General features: G+C 37.9%; 1 protein-coding gene across 7 annotated transcripts in view; it reads right to left on the bottom strand.

Annotated features, from left to right (window-relative positions):
• The window catches only part of ACBD5 (acyl-CoA binding domain containing 5), a 71727-nt gene extending 55874 nt beyond the window's left edge, over window positions 1–15853 (bottom strand). For 3 of the 7 annotated variants that reach the window (XM_030321153.1, XM_030321156.1, XM_030321155.1), the window contains exons 1-4: window positions 14645–14738; window positions 14289–14460; window positions 9285–9405; window positions 7327–7399 (exon numbers count right to left, since the gene is read on the bottom strand). In XM_030321153.1, coding sequence (XP_030177013.1) covers window positions 7327–7399; window positions 9285–9405; window positions 14289–14460; window positions 14645–14659 — 381 coding nt within the window. In that variant the 5' untranslated portion in view covers window positions 14660–14738. Of the gene's footprint in view, window positions 1–7326; window positions 7400–9284; window positions 9406–14288; window positions 14461–14644; window positions 14805–15802 lie in introns of those variants that run through there. The other 4 variants (XM_030321158.1, XM_032593846.1, XM_032593845.1 and 1 more) reach the window with 3 other exon arrangements.
• Between the last annotated feature and the right edge of the window lie 3961 nt (window positions 15854–19814).

Genomic DNA, 19814 nt, shown 5'->3' with positions numbered 1-19814 from the left:
AGAGCGTGCACCAGCTTGCGCACACAAGCAGGGTAGGGGCAGGGCAAGAGTGAGAGTGAGAATCTTAAGCATGTTCCATGCTCAGCATGGAGCCCAATACAGTGCTCAAACTCCCAAGCTTAACGAACTAAGCCACCCCGGTACCCTTCACTAAGGTAGTGTCTCTGAAAGAGGAGAAATGTAGAGTAGGAACTAGTAATCACTTTCAGATACCTTCATACCTACAGGCCAATTTAGAATCATTAGATTTGAAGAACAAGGTAAATTAACTGAAAAGGCATTCAAATAAATAGCCATCAACTGGTAATTGATAAAAGAAAATATTTCCATATATGAAATATTGGCAGATACTTAAAAAGAATAAGGTTAGCTTTGTGTGTACTGATTGGGAAAAACATCTGAATTTTTTTTTATAGGCCAAAAGGTAGTTGGTGAACAGTATATTTAATATGATGCCATGATTGTTTTTTTTCTTTTTAACAATAGGATACATATACATATAATACAGACATATCTGTATATACATACATGTGTTTTCTGAATTCTACAAAACAGAATTAAAAGTAATTACCACTTAAGGAGTTAAAATGGAGGGAATGGGGAAGATTCACTTCATTTCATACTTCTTTGATGTTTGGATTTTTTTTTCATTTACACATATTACTTTTATTGTTTTATCTTCTATTACTTTTATTATTAAGATTAACAAATTTATTAAGCAACCAAAATCTTGTGTCATTTTTGCATACTTTTCAGCTTATGTACAGTTTTAAAGTCGCCACTTGATCTTTGAAACTAATAACCACCTCAGACTTGTCAGTCCCTTTCCCTGCTTTATTGTTTGTTTATCGTGTATCTTTCACAACACAATGTAAGCTCAATGAAAAAGGGCCTTTATTTGTTTTTGGTCACTCCTGTATTTCCAGTGTCTAGCACAGACAAGGAATTTAATAAACAAGGTGGGGGTGTGTTGGGAGATTATACAGAATGAACTATGCTTAGTGATTATAATGTAATTTTAGCGCTCATAGTAAATTATCTAATTGCTGTTCCTTTCAATGGATAAGAGTGAAAAAAATGGCTTTAACCATAAATTTTTTTTTTTTTGTAAAAGGAAATGCTTGTTACTGTAAGGCTGGGGTCATTCGGGAGGGCATTTTTATAGCTTATTATAGATAAATGATCTATAATATGTATGCATTATAACAATAATCATGAGAATTCGATTCAACCCAGAAGTTGAAACCACCAGGTAATGTTTACTTTTTTTGGTAATGTTTACTTTGACATGACCAAAGTCACAGAAAATAAATGGTAGAGATAAAATTTTAACACAAGTCAGTACCCTTTACACTACTCTATACTGGAACAGTGTATGTACGTAGAGTCAACAGAATCTGGTAAGCCAACCACACATTCCATCTTGACCTCCCCCCACATAATACCTCCTCTGATATTCTTTCAAACAAGATCTTTTTTAGTTATCTCCTGATTTAAGATTACTTTAAAAAGTCTTTTTCTCAGGGGTCTCTGGGCGGCTCAGTTGGTTAAACTTCTGACTTGATTTCAGCTCAGGTCATGATCCCAGAGTCGTGAAATTGAGCCCTGTGTCAGGCTCCGTGCTAACACACGGGAGCCTGCTTGGGATTTTCTCTCTTCCTCTCTCTCTGTTCCTCCTCACTTGTGCTCTCTCTCACACAAGAAAATAAAATAAAGTTAAAAAAAAAAAGTCTCTTTCTCAAATTTGTCCTTAAGTAGGGCTACTCAAATCTGTGTTTTGGTTTCTCATACTCTATAGGTAACAGAGTGAATTAAGGACTTCAAATGTCAGAACTAAATAAATGCAGAATGTGCCAGTGATAAGCAAACATAAGCAGAGTTTTCAATTAGCTAGCATTTTAGTAGTAAATACAGTTAGGACACAAGTGGCCATAGCAAGATACACCCAGAATTTAAGAGGTTACTCTCTGAAGAAGAAACTTTAAAAATACAAAACTCAAGAGGAATGATCTTAGTCATCTGCAAAATTCTCTCCCTCATCCCAGTGCTGGAATAAAAGAAATGGCTCAGACATACAAATAAACGCATGAAATCCTGGCAGAGACAGAGACACAGAAAGACAAGCAGACACAGGCAAATCTCAGTCTAAGTAACTACTCCTTAACCTCAGAGAAGATTTTATTTACAGTGTAAGTGAATTAAGTTCAGTTGGATTGTAACCTATCCGAATGAAGAATATTTGGTGAGCTGGATGGACTGCAGACAAGCAGCATCCAGCTCTGAATCCTCTGCCACCCCCCCCTCTGCCCCTACCCCACTTACGCACACATGCACGTAGCGCGCTCTCTCAAATAAACATTAAAAAAAAAGAAAGAAAGAAAAGCAACATCTAAATACAATAATTTTTCTAGGTTTCTCTAGCACTTTCCTTGGTAAGAAACATTATTCCTTTCTTTTTTTTTTTGAGGGGTGGGGAGGGCCAGAGAGGGGAAGAGACAGAATTTCAAGCAGGCTCCATGCTGAGGCTCCGACTTGTGGCTCAAACCCACAGCCCTGGAATCATGACCTGAGCCAAAATCAAGAGTCAGACCAACTGACTGAGCCAACCAGATGCCCCAGAAACACCATTTCTATATGATGAAAATATTCTGTTAAGGTACAGATACTGTATTGTAAAGCAAAGATTAAATTCCTCAGTTTTTTTTTTTTTGTTTTTTTTTTTTGTCAGATGAACATATCTTTTAAAGCCATCCAAATCTCAGTGTTCTACTCTCCGTTCAATAATCTTAGTAATCACTAATCCAATTTCCTAAGTGCCTCTGCAATTTTGAGGAGTGTCTTATATCTCAATCCTGAGTATGCTGAGCACTAGAAGAGTGTATCACCCATTCTAAGTAAAGAAATTAGCATCAAGAAAGAAAGAAAGAAAGAAAGAAAGAAAGAAAGAAAGGAAGGAAGGAAGGAAGAAAGAAAGAGAGAGAAAGAGATTAGCATTCTGGAAGGAAGAAGGAAGAAAAGAAAAGAAAGAAAGAAAAAAAGAAAGAAAGAAAAAAAATTAGCATTCTAGAAGTAAGGAAAGAAGAAGGAAAGAAAGAGAAAGAAAGAAATTAGCATTCTGGAAGGAAGGAAGGAAAAGAAAGGAAAGAAAGAAAGAGAGAAAGAAAGAAATTAGCATTATAGAAGGAGAAAGAAAGAAAGAAAGAAAGAAAGAACAAAAAAGAAAAAAAGAAAGAAATTAGCATTCTAGTTTTTCTCTAAATCTCCAAAAGATGGTTATCGTCAGTCAAGCCTTGAAAAGAATAAGCCAATATTTTGGACTTATAGACCTATGGACCAGACCCTCACCATGGTAACTTTCAGGTTCCATCCTTTATGAGACTATGTTATAATAATCCTCCCTCTAGTACAGCAATTATCCCATCCTCTTAGAAATCCTGAAATAATTAGTCTTGGGTCATACTGGGGAATATAGATATATATTTTTTAAACAAGATTCCCCAGTGACTCCAACATGCAGCCAGTGTTGAGTACACTGATCTCTCCTTAAGTCCAACAGACATAATGCATATTATTCAAGTTCTGGCTGAATTCTCCAGTAATCCTCATAAGATAGACTGCAAAATTTGGGAGCTGCTGGCTGGCTCAGTAGGTAGAGCATGTGACTCTTGATTTGGGGGTTGTAAGTTCAAGCCCTATGTTGGATGTAGAGATTACTTAAAAATATAATCTCAAAAGCAAAAACAAAAAAACAAAACAAAAAAAAACCCAAAAAAAAACAAACTGTAAAATTTGTACAGAAAACAGAATTTTATATTTCCTTTTGATTATGAATCAAAAGAACTTTCTTTAAAGAAATATGGGTTATTTCCCACAAACCACTTTAGTTATTCCTTTCTCTCAAAGCTAAAATTCTATTAAATCATTTTATTAATTAAAAAAAAAAATTTTTTTAAGAGAGAGAGAACACGAGTGGGGGGGGGGTGGGGGCAGTGAGAGAGGGAAAGAGAGATTCTTAAGCAGGCTCCAGGCTCAGCACAGAGCTCAACACAGGGCTCTATCTCAAGATTCTGAGATCATGACCTGAGCCAAAATCAAGAGTAGGATGCTTAACTGACTGAATTACCCAGGGATCCCCCTGTTAAATAATTTTAAAAGAATTTTTTATTCCAGGGGCACCCCAGCTCACGCTCTCTCTCAAAAATAAACGAACATTAAAAAAAAAAAAAAAGAAAAGAAAAAAGGGGCACCTGGATGGCTCAGTTGGTTAAGCATCGTACTTCAGTTCAGGTCGTGATCTCACAGTTCGTGAGTTTGAGACCAAGGTCGGGCTCTGCACTGACAGCTCAGAGCCTGGAGCCTGCTTTGGATTCTGTCTCTCTCTCTCTCTCTCTCTCTGCCCCTACCTTGCTCATGCTCTGTCTCTCTGTCTCTCTCAAAAATAAATGAACATTTACAAAATTAAGAAAAAAAAAGAATTTTTGATTCCAGCAACTTTTTCAATGATATTTCACTGGCCAGTTTATAAATTACAAAAATTTTCCATAAAATATTATCTATTATAAGATATAAATTAAATTAATGAGGTTCCTTAACATTTGAATGCAAAGGCATGGAATGAGATTTATACTAAAAGAATAATTCTAGGGGTGCCTGTGTGGCCTGATAGGTTAAGTGTCTGACTCCTGATTTTGGCTCAGATTATGATCCCAGTGTTGTGGGATCAAGCCCCATGTCGGGCTCCACACTGAGCGTAGAGCCTGCTTAAGATTCATTCTCTCTTGGGGTGCCTGGTGGCTCAGTCGGTTGAGCGTCGGACTTTGGCTCAAGTTACGATCTCATGGTTCGCAGGTTTGAGCCCTGCCTCAGGCTCTGTGCTGACAGCTCAGCACAGGAGAATAGCTCTGAAGAGCAATAATACAGTGAACTGTATTTATAAATACAATCTAACAACTGCTTCAGTTAGAAAATTATTGCAATTAGGGGCGCCTGGGTGGCGCAGCCGGTTAAGCGTCCGACTTCAGCCAGGTCACGATCTCGCGGTCTGTGAGTTCGAGCCCCGCGTCGGGCTCTGGGCTGATGGCTCGGAGCCTGGAGCCTGTTTCCGATTCTGTGTCTCCCTCTCTCTCTGCCCCTCCCCCGTTCATGCTCTGTCTCTCTCTGTCCCAAAATAAATAAACGTTGAAAAAAAAAAAAAAATTTAAAAAAAAAAAAAAGAAAATTATTGCAATTAAAAAAAGTGCCAAATTCAGTAATCAAATTTTTGGGATAATGTACTATCCCACACCATTATTATATTTCAAGTCATCTCTATACCCAACATGAAGATAGAACTCACAACCTTCAGATCAAGAGTTGGATGCTCTACTGACTGCACCAGCCAGGCACCCGCCTTCCCACATCATTATTTAGAAGATGCAATTCTATCTAATGATGTCCACAAAGCAAAACTCTGGAAATACTTTAAAAGACTAATCGAATTTTCAACCAATGGGTATCCTAACATTTTCAGATTTACCTCTAAAGGTTTACTATAAACTTTATTATATTCACAGTATGAAAAATGAAATTTTAAAAGTCTGAAAGGAAATAGCTGGTATATTATCTTAATTAGAGAAGTAGTCACAGAAATCTACGGGCACAGTGGAAGTATCTTAAGACAGTTAAAAGGCAGCAGTATAGTTTAAATCCATCTCCCTCCCACTTTAAACTGTGGCTACATCATTAATTAATCAAACTGGACAGGAAAAATGGGTAAATTTTACCTAATGTGTCAATTCAACTTTACATTATAGAAGCGTGTCCTTAAAATTGTAATATTTAAAATAAAGAAAAGGAATGGTTACCAAACCAAAAAGGCTTTAGATTTTTTTTGTCTTTCTGCTTTTGAAAGGCTTCGTTGTTGTATTACTGATAAGGTTAACAGCCAAAAGGACTAAACTCTGCCTTCTGTTATAGATAAACCAAGTCCACTGAATAAAAATTATGAAAATGAAACAAAGTGCACAGCTTTGAGTAGTATGAAAGAGATTAAAACAAAATGAAACAAATGAGTCTGAATTGACCAAACAGGAACTAACACTGTTGAATCATCTTGCAAAAGAACTATTCCTTTTTAAATATTTTCTTTATGCTTAAAGACAATTTATTTAAAATTATCAAACAGGGGCGCCTGGGTGGCTCAGTCGGTTAAGGTTCCGACTTCGGCTCAGGTCGTGATCTCACGGTCCATGAGTTCGAGCCCCGCGTCCGGCTCTGTGCTGACAGCTCAGAGCTTAGAGCCTGTTTCGGATTCTGTGTCTCCCTCTCTGTGACCCTCCCCCGTTCATGCTCTGTCTCTCTCTGTCTCAAAAATAAATAAACGTTAAAAAAAATAAAATAAATAAAATAAAAAAATAAAAAATAAAATTATCAAACAGACCTAAATCTCACAACTTCTGATCCAGTTTCAACATAAAAATGATCCTTTATAAAGACACTACGATTACCTTTAAAATCCATGATTTCCTCATAAATTTACTTCTCAAAACAATCCCTTGAAACAGACTTTAAAGTTAGCAAGGGATGCCCTCCTTACTAATTACCAGAAAAATTAAAAGCATCCTTATCTTATTCTGGTTCTGAAGGACCTCTGCATTCACAGAAAAAAATGCTTGCTACTAAGAAGTCCAGGGTTGGGAATATCTCAATTTGTGAGTCAAAACTTGATGAGAACACTGATGGGCAGGGCTGTTAACTACTTCTTCTAAATAAAAAGTTCCAAAGCAGAAATGCTTTCAAGACAGCCCAGGTACTTCCCACATTCTTAAGGAAGGGACTTCAGTATTTTAAAAGACTCCTATTTCTATACTTTCTGAAGAAGCTGACTATGGAGAAAGGCAGGGAAGATGAAAAAAAAAAAATCACATCACCATGTGATCTTAAGGAAAAAACACTTACCTTAAGATGAACTTTGATGAGGGGAGCCTTGGTGGCTCAGTCAGTTAAGCGTCTGACTTCAGCCCAGATCATGATCTCACTGTCTGTAGGTTCGAGCCCCATGTTGGGCTCTGTGCTGACAGCTCAGAGCCTGGGGCCTGATTCTGTGTCTCCCTCTCTCTGCCCCTCCCCCACTTGCACTTTGTGTCTTTCTCTCTCAAAAATAAACATTAAAAAAAAAAAAAAGATGAACTTTGATAAGACAGATAAAACCCTAATAAATTCAATAACTTAGGTTTTGTATTCTAACATATTATAATCTCCTTGTTCCTTAAAGCAGCTAATTTGCCTGATAACAAAATTAAATTAGACCTGCTCTGAATATTTTCTACTGGGAATTATTTCCCCTACCTTTTTCATTTCTTCAACATACGCAATCATGGCTTCCTCTTTGGTCATATCACCCAGTGAACTCCAAGCATCCCTAGAAATGGAAATATTCAAATAACAAAAAAATACCTGTCTTCCAATTGCTCAGAATACAATTTGTAGTCAATGCTATATGGTTATTAATTTAAAACAGGCTCTCTACTTAAAGCCTACGCAAAGATAATATGTTTCCAAAGGATCTCTTTAAATGTACCACCTTAAAGAACAATATCAGAGGAAATAAACTGTCAAATTAAATAGTATTTAAAAGTAGTAATAGCCCATCTATAGATTATAAACTATATAAACTATATCACTATAGAGCAGATACTATAGACTATTGATAAATATTTGCTAAGAACTCTTCAAAAGTTTTATATTATAAACAGCAATGACAGAAAGGAACATTTTAGAAGACTATATGAAATGAACTATCACAGCCATGTTTTAAAAGAACAGGAGTTTGAGTTTAAAATTTCCATTACTTTAAATAAGAATCTAATGTATACACTCAAAAAATAGAAATGGTTTCCTACTTCTAAAAAAACAAAAATGTGAAGCACAGGCAATTTTTAAACCCACAGACAATGAGAATACAGTAAAACTTGGAGTGCGAGTAACTTGCTCATCCGCAAGATGAGCAACCTTTTTTTTTTTTTTTAATGTTTTATTTATTTTTGAGAGAGAGAGGGACAGAGCATGAGGTGGGCAGGGGCAGAAAGAGAGGGAGACAGAATCCACAAAGCACACTCCAGGCTCCGAGCTGTCAGCACAGAGTCCAACGCGGGGCTCAAACCCGTGAACCATGAGGTCATGACCTCAGCTGAAGTCGGACACCCAACCGAGCCACCCAGGTGCCCCGATGAGCAAACATTTCTAATAAATTTTAACTTGATAAACGGGCGACGTCTTGCAATATGAGTAGCACGTGATGCCGAAGTCACATGATTGCAACTAAGCCAATGGTTCTTGAAATTTGCTTTGATATACGAATGCTCTGGATTATAAGCATGTTTCTAGGACAAATCATGCTCGCAAACCATGGTTTTACTGTAGACCTTTGAAATTTTTGCCTAAAATGAAAACCTTTCTTTTTATGTATTTTTTCCAGAAGCAGTTGATATCTACCAATGGTCAATTCTGAGGAAAAATTATAAAGTAAATAAATCAATTTTCTTAAAACAGATTAAATACCATATTGCTATTACATTTAACCTATTATCTATGACCATTCATAAAGAACTTAGAGGAAAGTATAGTGCTAACAAATCCTCAAAGGAGTTTAAGGACTTTCAATTCAGGGTAAAGAAATTCAGCCATCAAAATGTGTGGCTCTTAAGACATACTTCACCAATTAGCATACTCTGTTCATAACGTACTTTCTATGTTACAGAGGTAGCTATGGATATAACTTTTTAAAGTATATTAAAAATCAAATTTCAAAAAAAAATCAAATTTCTATTCAAGTACAGTGGGAAGGAGTGACAGCTTAGATAAAAAGTTAGCACAGTAGTACCTGAGTTATGTTCCTAGTTACTTAGGAATCATCTAAAGGTTCAGAGCAAACAGTGTCATTTGACAAGTAAAAGTCATTACTTTTCCCCGCAGGTAAAACAGGCAGGAGAGTTTATTTGTTTGTTTGCTTAACTGAGTTTGGGAGTTGCTCTTGGTATAAGAAAATGAAAAAAATTCCATAAAAGGAAAGACTAACTGAAAATGATTTTTGATGCACCTACCCCTTTGGGTTTTATTGTTTTCCTCTCTTCCCTGAGACTTTTCTATTTGTATGAAATTGTGTTAAAAGCACATGGAGGATAAAAATTGGATCCAGTATGTTAGAACACCTTATGCACAGAGTAACACATAACCACATAAATAAGTCATATGATAATTATGTCATTAAAATAAAATTTCTTTCAGAGCTCTCTATATAAAATTACCATTTATATCTTCCAATAGGATCCCAGAATCCAGGCCTCGACAGTTTACAGGGTCCTTCAGTTGCCTGCTTATAGAAGCTATAGAATTTGAGCATCATTTCATTTGTTGGCTGAAATGAACCTATTGGAGACATATTAAACATAAATCACCTGGAGAATTCAATTGATACTAAGGCTGTAAATCAGCTTAGCTATACTAATAGTGATATTTAAATATTTCATTAACAGTACAGTCATTTACTTCTGTCTTATAGAAACAAACGTTATGGCTGTCCGTTGCTTTACTCCTCTGACTTAAAAAATGTACACTCTGGGGCGCCTGGGTGGCGCAGTCGGTTAAGCGTCCGACTTCAGCCAGGTCACGATCTCGCGGTCCATGAGTTCGAGCCCCGCGTCGGGCTCTGGGCTGATGGCTCGGAGCCTGGAGCCTGTTTCCGATTCTGTGTCTCCCTCTCTCTCTGCCCCTCCCCCGTTCATGCTCTGTCTCTCTCTGTCCCAAAAATAAATAAAAAACGTTGAAAAAAAAAAATGTACACTCTGCTTAATAAAACCTCAACATTAAGAAATTCAAGGCCTTTTGGTCAAATTTCAACTTCTCAGTGAATAGGAAGTCTGGCTAAAGTGAACCAATGTCTGCTGTGGTAGAAAAAGAATCCAAGATAAAATAGATTTCTCACTTCTTACCTCTGTAATTTTGACCACATCAATTTCTTGATAATCAAATCAGTCTTTATATATGTCTCTAGCGTATCTGTGATCTTTTTTTGTTAAAAGTTTCAAAATGTATGAATGAGTGCTCTAAGCTACAATACTTAATAATAGAAAAAAATTGGAATGCAAATGTTTTATAATAAATAATTGACTAAATTGTTATACATATACACAACAGGATCATTTATAACTACAGCCCTTAAAAATTATATGGTATGAAAATATAAACGACTGAGAAAAGTTTCACAATCTACTATAAAGTGAGAAAATAACAGTAGTTTAAAAATAGCATATCCAGTACAATCCATTTTTGCAAAGTAAGTATTCATACACATAAAAAGCAGAATAAAAGGAAACACATCAAAATTTTAAAGACGATATCTCTGGATAGTAAGTATACAGATCATTTTCCTTTTTTTTAATTTGTGTTTTAAAAATTTTTACATTTGGGACCTCATCAAAATAAAAAGCTTCTGCACAGCGAAGGAAACAATCAGCAAAACTAAAAGGCAACCGACAGAATGGGAGAAGATATTTGCAAACAACATACCAGATAAAGGGTTAGTATCCATAATCTATAAAGAACTTATCAAACTCAACACCCAGAAAACAAATAATCCAGTGAAGAAAAGGGCAAAAGACATGAATAGGCACTTCTCCAAAGAAGACATCTATATGGCTAACAGACACATGAAGAAATGCTCAACATCACTCATCATCAGGGAAATACAAAACCACACTGAGATACCACCTCACCCCTGTCAGAATGGCTAACATTAACAACTTAGGCAACAACAGATGTTGTGAGGATGCAGAGAAAGAGGATCTCTTTTGCATTGTTGGTGGCAATGCAAGCTGGTGCAGCCACTCTGGAAAACAGTATGGAGGTTTCTCAAAAAACTAAAAATAGAACTGCCCTAAGACCCAGCAATTGCACTACTAGGTATATATCCAAGGGATACAGGTGTGCTGTTTCGAAGGGGCACACGCACCCCTATGTTTGTAGCAGCACTATCGACAATAGCCAAAGTATGGAAAGAGCCCAAATGTCCATTGATGGATGAATGGATAAAGATGTGGTATATATATACAATGGAGTATTACTCAGCAGTCAAAAAGAATGAAATCCTGCCATTTGCAACTATGTGGATGGAACTGGAGGGTATTATGCTATGTGAAATTAGAGAAAGACAAATGTCATATGACTTCACTCATATGAGGACTTTAAGAGATGAAACAGATGAACATAAGGGAAGGGAAACAAAAATAATATAAAAAACAGGGAGGGGGACAAAACAGAAGAGAGTCATAAATATGGAGAACAGACTGAGGGTTACAGGAGGGGTTGTGGGAGGGGGGGATGGGCTAAATGGGTAAGGGGCACTAAGGAATCTACTCCTGAAATCATTGTTGCACTATATGCTAACTAATTTGGATATGAATTGAAAAAATATATATATATATAAAAATTGTTTTTACATTCAATGTGTTTATATATTACATTTATATCAAAATTATTATAATAAAATTAAAACTATAAAAAGATATTTTATAAACTTTCTAGATTGCATAATAAACACACAATGTGTAGCAATCAAAAATTAGTAGTTTATAAACATTGTGAAAATTACAACACAGATAAGCTGAGAGCTGGTGTTTCGGGTTTACCAGGAATGAATAATTAATTCCAAAATCACAGTAACTATTATCTACATAATATATGCTCCTTTAGGAGTACCTATTAGACATTATTTCAATAATATTGTCCTCCTTTAAATACCAGAGGTTAAAAAAATGGGAAAATTACAGTTAAAAAGGTTACATATTTTTTTAAGCTTTGAAATAGTTTTATTTGAAAAAAAATTTTTTAAACGGTTGCCTACTTAAATAACACAAATCTAAAACACCAAGAGACTCATCTCAAAATATCTTCAGTAAGTCACAATAATGTTAAAATATTAAATAATAATGTTAAATAAATAAATGTTAAAATGTTAAAATAAATAAATAATAATGTTAAAATGTTAAAAATTTGTTTTTAACATTTATTTATTTATTTGGAGAGAGAGAGAGAGAGAGAGAACCCAAAGCAGGCTCCAGTACTGTTAGTGCAAAGCCTGACACACAACTCAATCCCACGAACTGTGAGATCATCACATGAGCCGAAATTAAGAGTTGGCTGCCCAACCAACTGAGCCACCCAGGCGCCCCAAGTCAAAATAAGATTTAAAAGTTTATTTGTTGGGGTGTCTGGGTGACTCAGTTGGTTGAGCATCTGCCTCTTGATTTTGTTCAGGTCATTATCCCAGGGTCCTGGGATTGAACCCCGAGTCAGGCTCCGTGCTGAGTGTGAAGCCTGCTTAATACTTTCCTTAAGATTCTCACTCTCGCTCTCCCTCTGCCCCTCTCCCCCACTTACACGCTCTCTCCCTAAAAAAAATAAAATAAAAATCTTTAAAAAGTAAAAAAAAGTCTATTTGTTAAGGTGAGTGAAATATACATTAGAATAGATTACAGCAAAAACTGTTAACGTATTGAATATACTCTGTAAGACACTAGATAAAGTATAATCTGTCCTCAAGGTGCTTGCTCACGCATAACATATTTGACATGTGTATTTAAAATGTTATCTAAGAATTTAAATTTGTAAAGGTCAAGGGCAAACCAAACATAGATGCTATAGGATTCATTATAACCTCAGACCTTAAATAAAGATTAAGCAACAAGGAACAAAAAAACAGATCTCACCCTTTGCAAAATAGTCCAGGGCAGACTATACCAATTAAAGAGTACAATTATTAAAAGATTTAATAATTCATTATAATAAGACTTCCAGCTTCAATTAATATCAATTTAATTTCAGGGGATAACAGTACACTGAATATCATCCAACACAGGCCATTTGCCAGGGTACCTTAACCTTGTGATAGCTTCTTAAATGTTATGTGAATAGTTTATACTTACATGGGTTTAATACAAAATATATATCAACAAAGATAGTAGACAAGAGACATCAAGTTCTACCTTTAACAATTCTCAAAAAATTATAAACATGTGTGGTTTAGAAAAAGGATAAAGATACAACTTATGTAAAACTCTTACAGTGATGCCTTTCTATAAACTCTCTTAATCAGGCAGTTAGAAAATCAACAGCTAAATAAGTTCCTATATTATTTTTTTAGATGTTGTTCACTCATTCTTATCTTTCAACCCCCTCCTATGAACTCCAATTCGATGTCTGAGATTACAGAAGGAATACTATTTTCTGTCTATTTGCTTTCAAAACCCTTTAAATCTGCACTTTATGAATTTTTATTAAGTGGTGTTGAATATTCATTTCAAAGCCAACAGATGATTAATTAAAATCAATTAAGTAGAATATATTAAATACTATAATAATATATCAATGAAGTATTCAATGAATTTTACATTCTGGCACAGTAACAGCGCTTAAATGCAACATTACAAAAATACAAGTTTATTGTGAAAAATAATTCATATAATGCAGAAGGACATGAAGTAAAAGATAAAAGTCCCCCTCCCCAAACTTCTGCACAGAAAAAAATACTTGAATAACGGCTTTAAACTTCCTAATATTGGTCCAAACCCATAGAATTACAAATTCAAAAAGCTCTGTAAATTCTAAACACGGTGTATTTGAAGAAAACCACACTTGGCCACATCACAAACTGCTGAAAACCAAGGATAAAGAGAAAAATCTTGAAAACAGCCTGAGAAATGACACAAGAACAACTGAATGACTTTTCTCCTAAACTGCAAGGAAGGCCCAATATAAGTATAAGAAAGAGAACACTAGTGTAAAGAAAATAGCACACACAAAAAAGTACTAAGTATATATGTATTTATTAAAATAAATCATTTTACAAATGATTTACTGTTCTTTCCTTTCTCTCCCTTCACATCAAAAGTTTTTGGAAGGTTTAAATAGTACAGTTTAAGAGTATGCACACCAGGCATACTACCCATCCCAGTTTTTGTGTTTGTGTGTGTGTTTTTAAACATACCCAAATCCGCAGTCATTAAGTGGCAGACTTTGTTTTCAACAAAAACTACTCAAAATCTGGATAACGTATTTGTCTTTTTCTTGAAAATTGAGGAGGTAATTAATTCACATTCTTTACTTCTTCAACTACACTCCTTTTAAACGCAGAAACGAAGTAGGTTAAATAAGCAAGACTACAAGCAGAAATAAGGTTAAAGGAGGCGAGGTTAAGAAACTGGGGCCTCGGGCCTCTGCAGGAGGCTTGTTCAGCGGGGGCCCAGCGCACTTACCATTTTTCGGCAAACTCTGGATCACCTTCACCGCCGCCTCAAACCTGGTTTCGTGCACGGATCTCGTGTCCGCCATCTCCAGCCGCCAGCGCCGGCCCCGGTCCCGGTCCCAAGATCTGTCGGCTGGAATCAGGCAGCAGCAGCACCAGCTTTCCCAAGAGCCTGCATGAAACTGGAACATGGAGCGCAGCCGCGGATCAACATGCCCAAAGGGAGGAGGCCCACGCAGCTGGTCAATTCCCCGTTGCCCTGCCCTATCCAGGCCACACAGACCGAGGTGGCCCAGCTCTTTCCTCCTCCCCGGGGCGTGACCTAGACCGAGGAGCCGGCCCCGCGGAGACAGAAAAACAACTCACCGAGAGGAAAAGCATCTCTAGCACAACACGGAGGGACTCCGGCCACCAGCGGTCGCGGAGCCTCTCTCCCACCCACAGGACCCTGGCGGAGCAGCCACACTCCCCATCCCGACAGGGTCCGTGGGTCCGTCCGCGCCCTCCCCAGAGCCCCGCCCCAGAGCCACTAAAGGACCCACTAGCTGCCGCCGCCGCTGCCGCGCAGCCGACTCCACCCACTCGCCGCGTCCGAGGAGACGACGCGCGCTGCAGTCGGTCCCCTGAGTAGGGCCAGAGAAGAAGGCAAGGAAGAGAAGTGAGATGTGCCGGGTCCTTGCTATTTTGAACAGGCCGGACCGCCGCGTCTGTGCCAGTGCAGCGGGACTGTGGGAGCACACAGGGAACGCAGGATTGGATCCTTCGCCTGGGCCCAAAGCGTCGGTACCGCTGGGCAAAAAAAAAAACCCTACCGTCCACAGCTCCTCCTGCCCTCTTAGGTTAAGGTTTGAAGAAGGTGATGGGACATAAGCAAAGGGCTTTAGATCCGGATAGGCTCTGTGCGAACATTATGTTCTGCCATTCGAGTTCTGTGACCTAGAGCAAGTTACTTAGCCTCTCCGTTGGCAATTTTACAGTACCCTCAAGGGTAGATGAAAGAATTAGAGATTTTGGATGAAAGTGTTTAGCAATACTTGATCCGCAATACTTTGACAGCTTTAGCCGCCTGGAGCTAAGAACGTCCGAAAGTAATCTAACCAAAGGAGTAGGGAAGATTGCCCGCCACTAGCCTGGGCCGGGGAAGGGAGGGCACCTTCCCCAGCACCACCACTAACATCTTGTCCCTGGGAGCCGGGCATAGCCCAACTTCAGCCCGATTTAATAGGAGGCAGGGGTCGGGGGAGGGGGCATTGAGGAACCAGTACGGATTGTCAACCCTAAAACGGGTACCGTGGGCCTTCAACTGTCTACCATAACGCCTTGCAACCTCAGGCACCTAGAATAGCCCCCAGGCCCAGCGTGGGGAGGACTAATACGGATTTGGGAGATGGAGTCTTGCGGCCCGGAAGTCCTCAAATCGCCAGGGCCTTTCTGAGCTCGGGTTGAGTTAGGCGGGTTACTAGCAGTAATCTAAGCGCAGACGGTAAATTACTCTTCCCTCTGAGCCGCACTGCCGGCATTTACCTTGGCATTGCCCGGCAAGGCCCGTCCGGTATTGTCCCCGACGCCCGCCCCTCGCCCTGCCCCGTGGACTTGTGGGAAATGTAGTCCCCGCCCGCCCCCCTTCTCTTTGGCGCTTCCGGATACCCTTCGGAGGCTGGCGTTCTTCCCTGTTCCGGTTCGGTTTCTCCGTCCCGCAGACGCTCGAGCCGATGCGGCGGAAATCCTGCCTTCGCACTGCGTCGCCCTCAGCTGTTTCAAAATGCCACATCCGCTTCCCGCGAGAGGGACCCTCAGTAGTCTTTTCAGAGGTGTGGTAACGTGACCGGTGTGACTTGGAGCACGGGGGTGTAATTTTTTTGCTCCTGGTTGCTTACTGACTTTGAGGTCGAGGATGTGAAAGCAAATGTCGTTTAGGTAATAAAGACTACCGCTTTGCTGAGTGCCTGGTGTTTGCCAAGGCAGTGTCACATATTCCAAACGCTATAGGGTGTTTACGAATGAGGAAATGGAGGTCTACGGTAACGGATCTGCCCAAGAACCCACAATTTAGTAAGTAAGCAGAGCCAGGAGTCAGTCCAAAAAACTCTTGCTTTAGATCTTGGACTTTTTCCAGGACACCAAAAGTGTAAGTGACTAGCAATTTTTGTAGTTTACTCAAACTAGGAAAACTACATGTCTTAATAATCTGCTTCCCCTACTCTTTTTTTTTTTTTTTTATTCTTTTCAAATCCAATCTATTTAGTCATGCATACTTATAAACAGACTTGGGTGTTTATTTCTAATCTAGGACTTCATTTTGACAACTCTTCATGAAATTTATGTAGTAAGCAAATTTACAACATGTTGGTCTTTAGTAAGGATGAATAAGAATTTTCTGTCCGTGATTTATGTCCAATTTCCATTTGCAGGTAGTGTGGATTTCCAATCAAGAATAGCTTAAGGAGAAAGAAAATTGAGATTATTCAGATGAAGGTATTTACAAGTAGCTCATTCATGTAGCTGTGCTGGTTCAGATTTGGTAACTCCTACTGAAACACAATGATGAATATGATGAATTAGTTCCTAAGCTGCCTTCCATTTATGTGAACAACCTATAATTCTACCTAAAATATATAAAAAGGTAAACATTTAAAAATCTAACATATAAAAAGACAAAATGAGAAAAAAATACCCTTGAGAGTGATTTGGAAATGCCATCTATTATGAATTGAATGTTTGTGTCCCCAAAATTTGTATGTTGAGGCCCTAACCTCGATGTGACTTTATTTCGAGACAGGGCCTGTGATAAAGGTTAAATGAGATCATAAGGGTGGAAATCTAATCTACTAGGGCTAGTGCCCTTACAAGAAGAGGAAGAAACACCATAGCTCTTTCCCTCCACTATATGAGGACATAGCAAAAGGTGGCCACCTGTAAGCCAGGAGGAGAACTCTCACCAGAAACCACATTGGCCAGCAACTTGATCTTGGACTCCCCAGCCTCTAGAAGTATGAGAAATAAACTTCCATTGGTTAAGCCACAAAGTGTATGGTATTTTAGTATGACAGCCCAAGCAGACAGAGATTCCAGTCATATGTCTGAAAGTCATAGCCAATGCAAAAGAACAGGAAAAAAAAATAAGGCATAAATATAAGAAAGAAATTATTATTTTTAGATGGAATTGTCTGTCTAGAAAAATAACATTGAGTAAACTAAAATACTATTGAAATTGTAAGAGTTGTAGTTTACTCAAACTAGGAAAACTACATGTTTTAATAATCTGTAAGAGTTGAGAAGGTGAATAAGATAAATATTCAAAATCTATAGTTTCCTATTAGAATATTGGAAGACAAAAATCAAGTCCAGACCATTTGCAATAATGTGAATGGAACTAGAGGGTATTATGCTAAGAGAAATTAGTCAGAGAAAGACAAATATATGACTTTATTCATATGTGGAATTTAAGATAAAAAACATGATCATACAGGAAGGGAAACAAAGTTAATATAAAAACAGAGAGGGGGACAAAACGTAAGAGACTCTTAAATATAGAAAACAAACAGAGGGGGGGCGCCTGGGTGGCGCAGTCGGTTAAGCGTCCGACTTCAGCCAGGTCACGATCTCGCGGTCCGGGAGTTCGAGCCCCGCGTCGGGCTCTGGGCTGATGGCTCAGAGCCTGGAGCCTGTTTCCGATTCTGTGTCTCCCTCTCTCTCTGCCCCTCCCCCGTTCATGCTCTGTCTCTCTCTGTCCGAAAAATAAATAAACGTTGAAAAAAAAAAATTAAAAAAAAAAAAAAAGAAAACAGAGGGTTGCTGGAGGGGTTGTGAGTGGGGGGAGGGCTAAATGGGCAAGGAGCATTAAGGAAGACACTTGTTGGAATGAACCACTGGTTTCTACTCTTGAAATCATTATTGCACTATGTGCTAACTAACTTGGATGTACATTTAAAAAAACAATTTTTTTGTTTAACAAATAAAAATATTTTTTAAATAAAAAAATCAAGTCCAGATGGATTAAAGACTTAAACATGAAAAGAAAAACTACAAACTTTTAGAGAATAAGACAGTCTTAACTAATGCAACAAGATTAGGTAAAATAAATGAGGTATAAGAATCAGGAAAGAAAAAGTAAATATTACATTATTTGCAGGTGATCAGGTGATACGTTATTCACATAGAAAATCTAAGGGAAGCTACTACTATTACAACTAAGAAAGGATTCAGTAAAGTTGTTGAACATAAGATCAATCAATAATGATGCTTTACAACAACAGTTATATTACAAAATGTAATAGAAAAAAATATTCACAATAGCAATACATTCCAAAGTTCTAAAAACAAAAGATGTTTAACATCTTTTTGGAGAAAAATTATAAAATTTATCTGGACATGAAAGGCCAGAATAAATAGACATATGGTAGTTATATCCAAAATTATAAAGATGAAAATTCTTCCCAAATTGTCCATAAGTACAACATAACTCCTTTTACAATCTCCATAGGACTCTGAAGAACTTTATAAACTAACTAAAAGTCCTACAGAAAAGCCCAGAACAGGTAAGATGATTCTGAAAAGAATGTAATGGAATGTTCCATTAGGCAGGGTGGGCTAACTGCTACCATCAAGTACTGCAGTATTTCAGAGGCTTAACACAATAATGTTTATCCATCATGCATATCACAGTCCAATAATAGTGGCAGAAGAGCAAGGGGGAGGATGATTCTGCTCCATTTAGTCTTCCAGGAGTGCAGGATCCTCTGTCTAGTGGCTCCATCATCCCATAGGACCTCAGAGTCCTCCACTGGATCTCCTACATCCAGCCAGAAGAAGAGGTTATAGGGAGAGGGCATGGAGAATCTCAAGGGAGATTTTTAAGAGCCAGGTCTGGAAGTGGCAAATATTGCTTTCCATCAACATTTCATTGGTCTAATTTAACTTCAATCATGACTGAAAAATTTTTAGGGGCACCTGCGTGGCTCAGTTGGTTAAGCAACCCGCTCTTGATTTTGGCTCAGATTATGATCTCACAGTTTGTGAGAGCAAGCCCCACGTCAGGCCCTGTGCTGACGGTGCAGAGCCTACTTGGAATTTTCTCTCTCTGTCTCCCTCTCTGTCCCTCTCTCTCTCTCTCAACATGAATAAATAAACTTCTAAAAAAATGGCTGAAAATTTTTAGTATAGGTAAGTTTCTAGAGAAAAAGAAAACTTGGCAAACAAACAACAGTCTCTACCACAGAAGATTGATCCTGCCAAGTGGCATACTTAAGAAGCAGTAGCAATAAATAAGTGTGTGATATTGATGGAAGAAAAGCCATTTAGTTTATAGTGGGACAGAACTCAGATAGAACTCAGATAGGAATTAAAAATTATTGGAGAAAGTATGAACTATTTAATAAGTAGCAATGGAAAAACTCTATATAGAAACCAAAGAAATGAGATAGATCCTTATTATATACACATAATAAATTCCACACAGATTAAGGATTTAATGTGTAAAGTTCATCTTTAAAGTTATTAGAAGAGAAATAGGACTGCTGCATTACACAACTCCAGG

The sequence above is a fragment of the Lynx canadensis genome, chromosome B4 (genome assembly GCF_007474595.2).
Source record: "Lynx canadensis isolate LIC74 chromosome B4, mLynCan4.pri.v2, whole genome shotgun sequence".
Classification (NCBI taxonomy): Eukaryota; Metazoa; Chordata; class Mammalia; order Carnivora; family Felidae; genus Lynx; species Lynx canadensis.
This window is presented reverse-complemented; position numbering and strand designations above follow the sequence as displayed.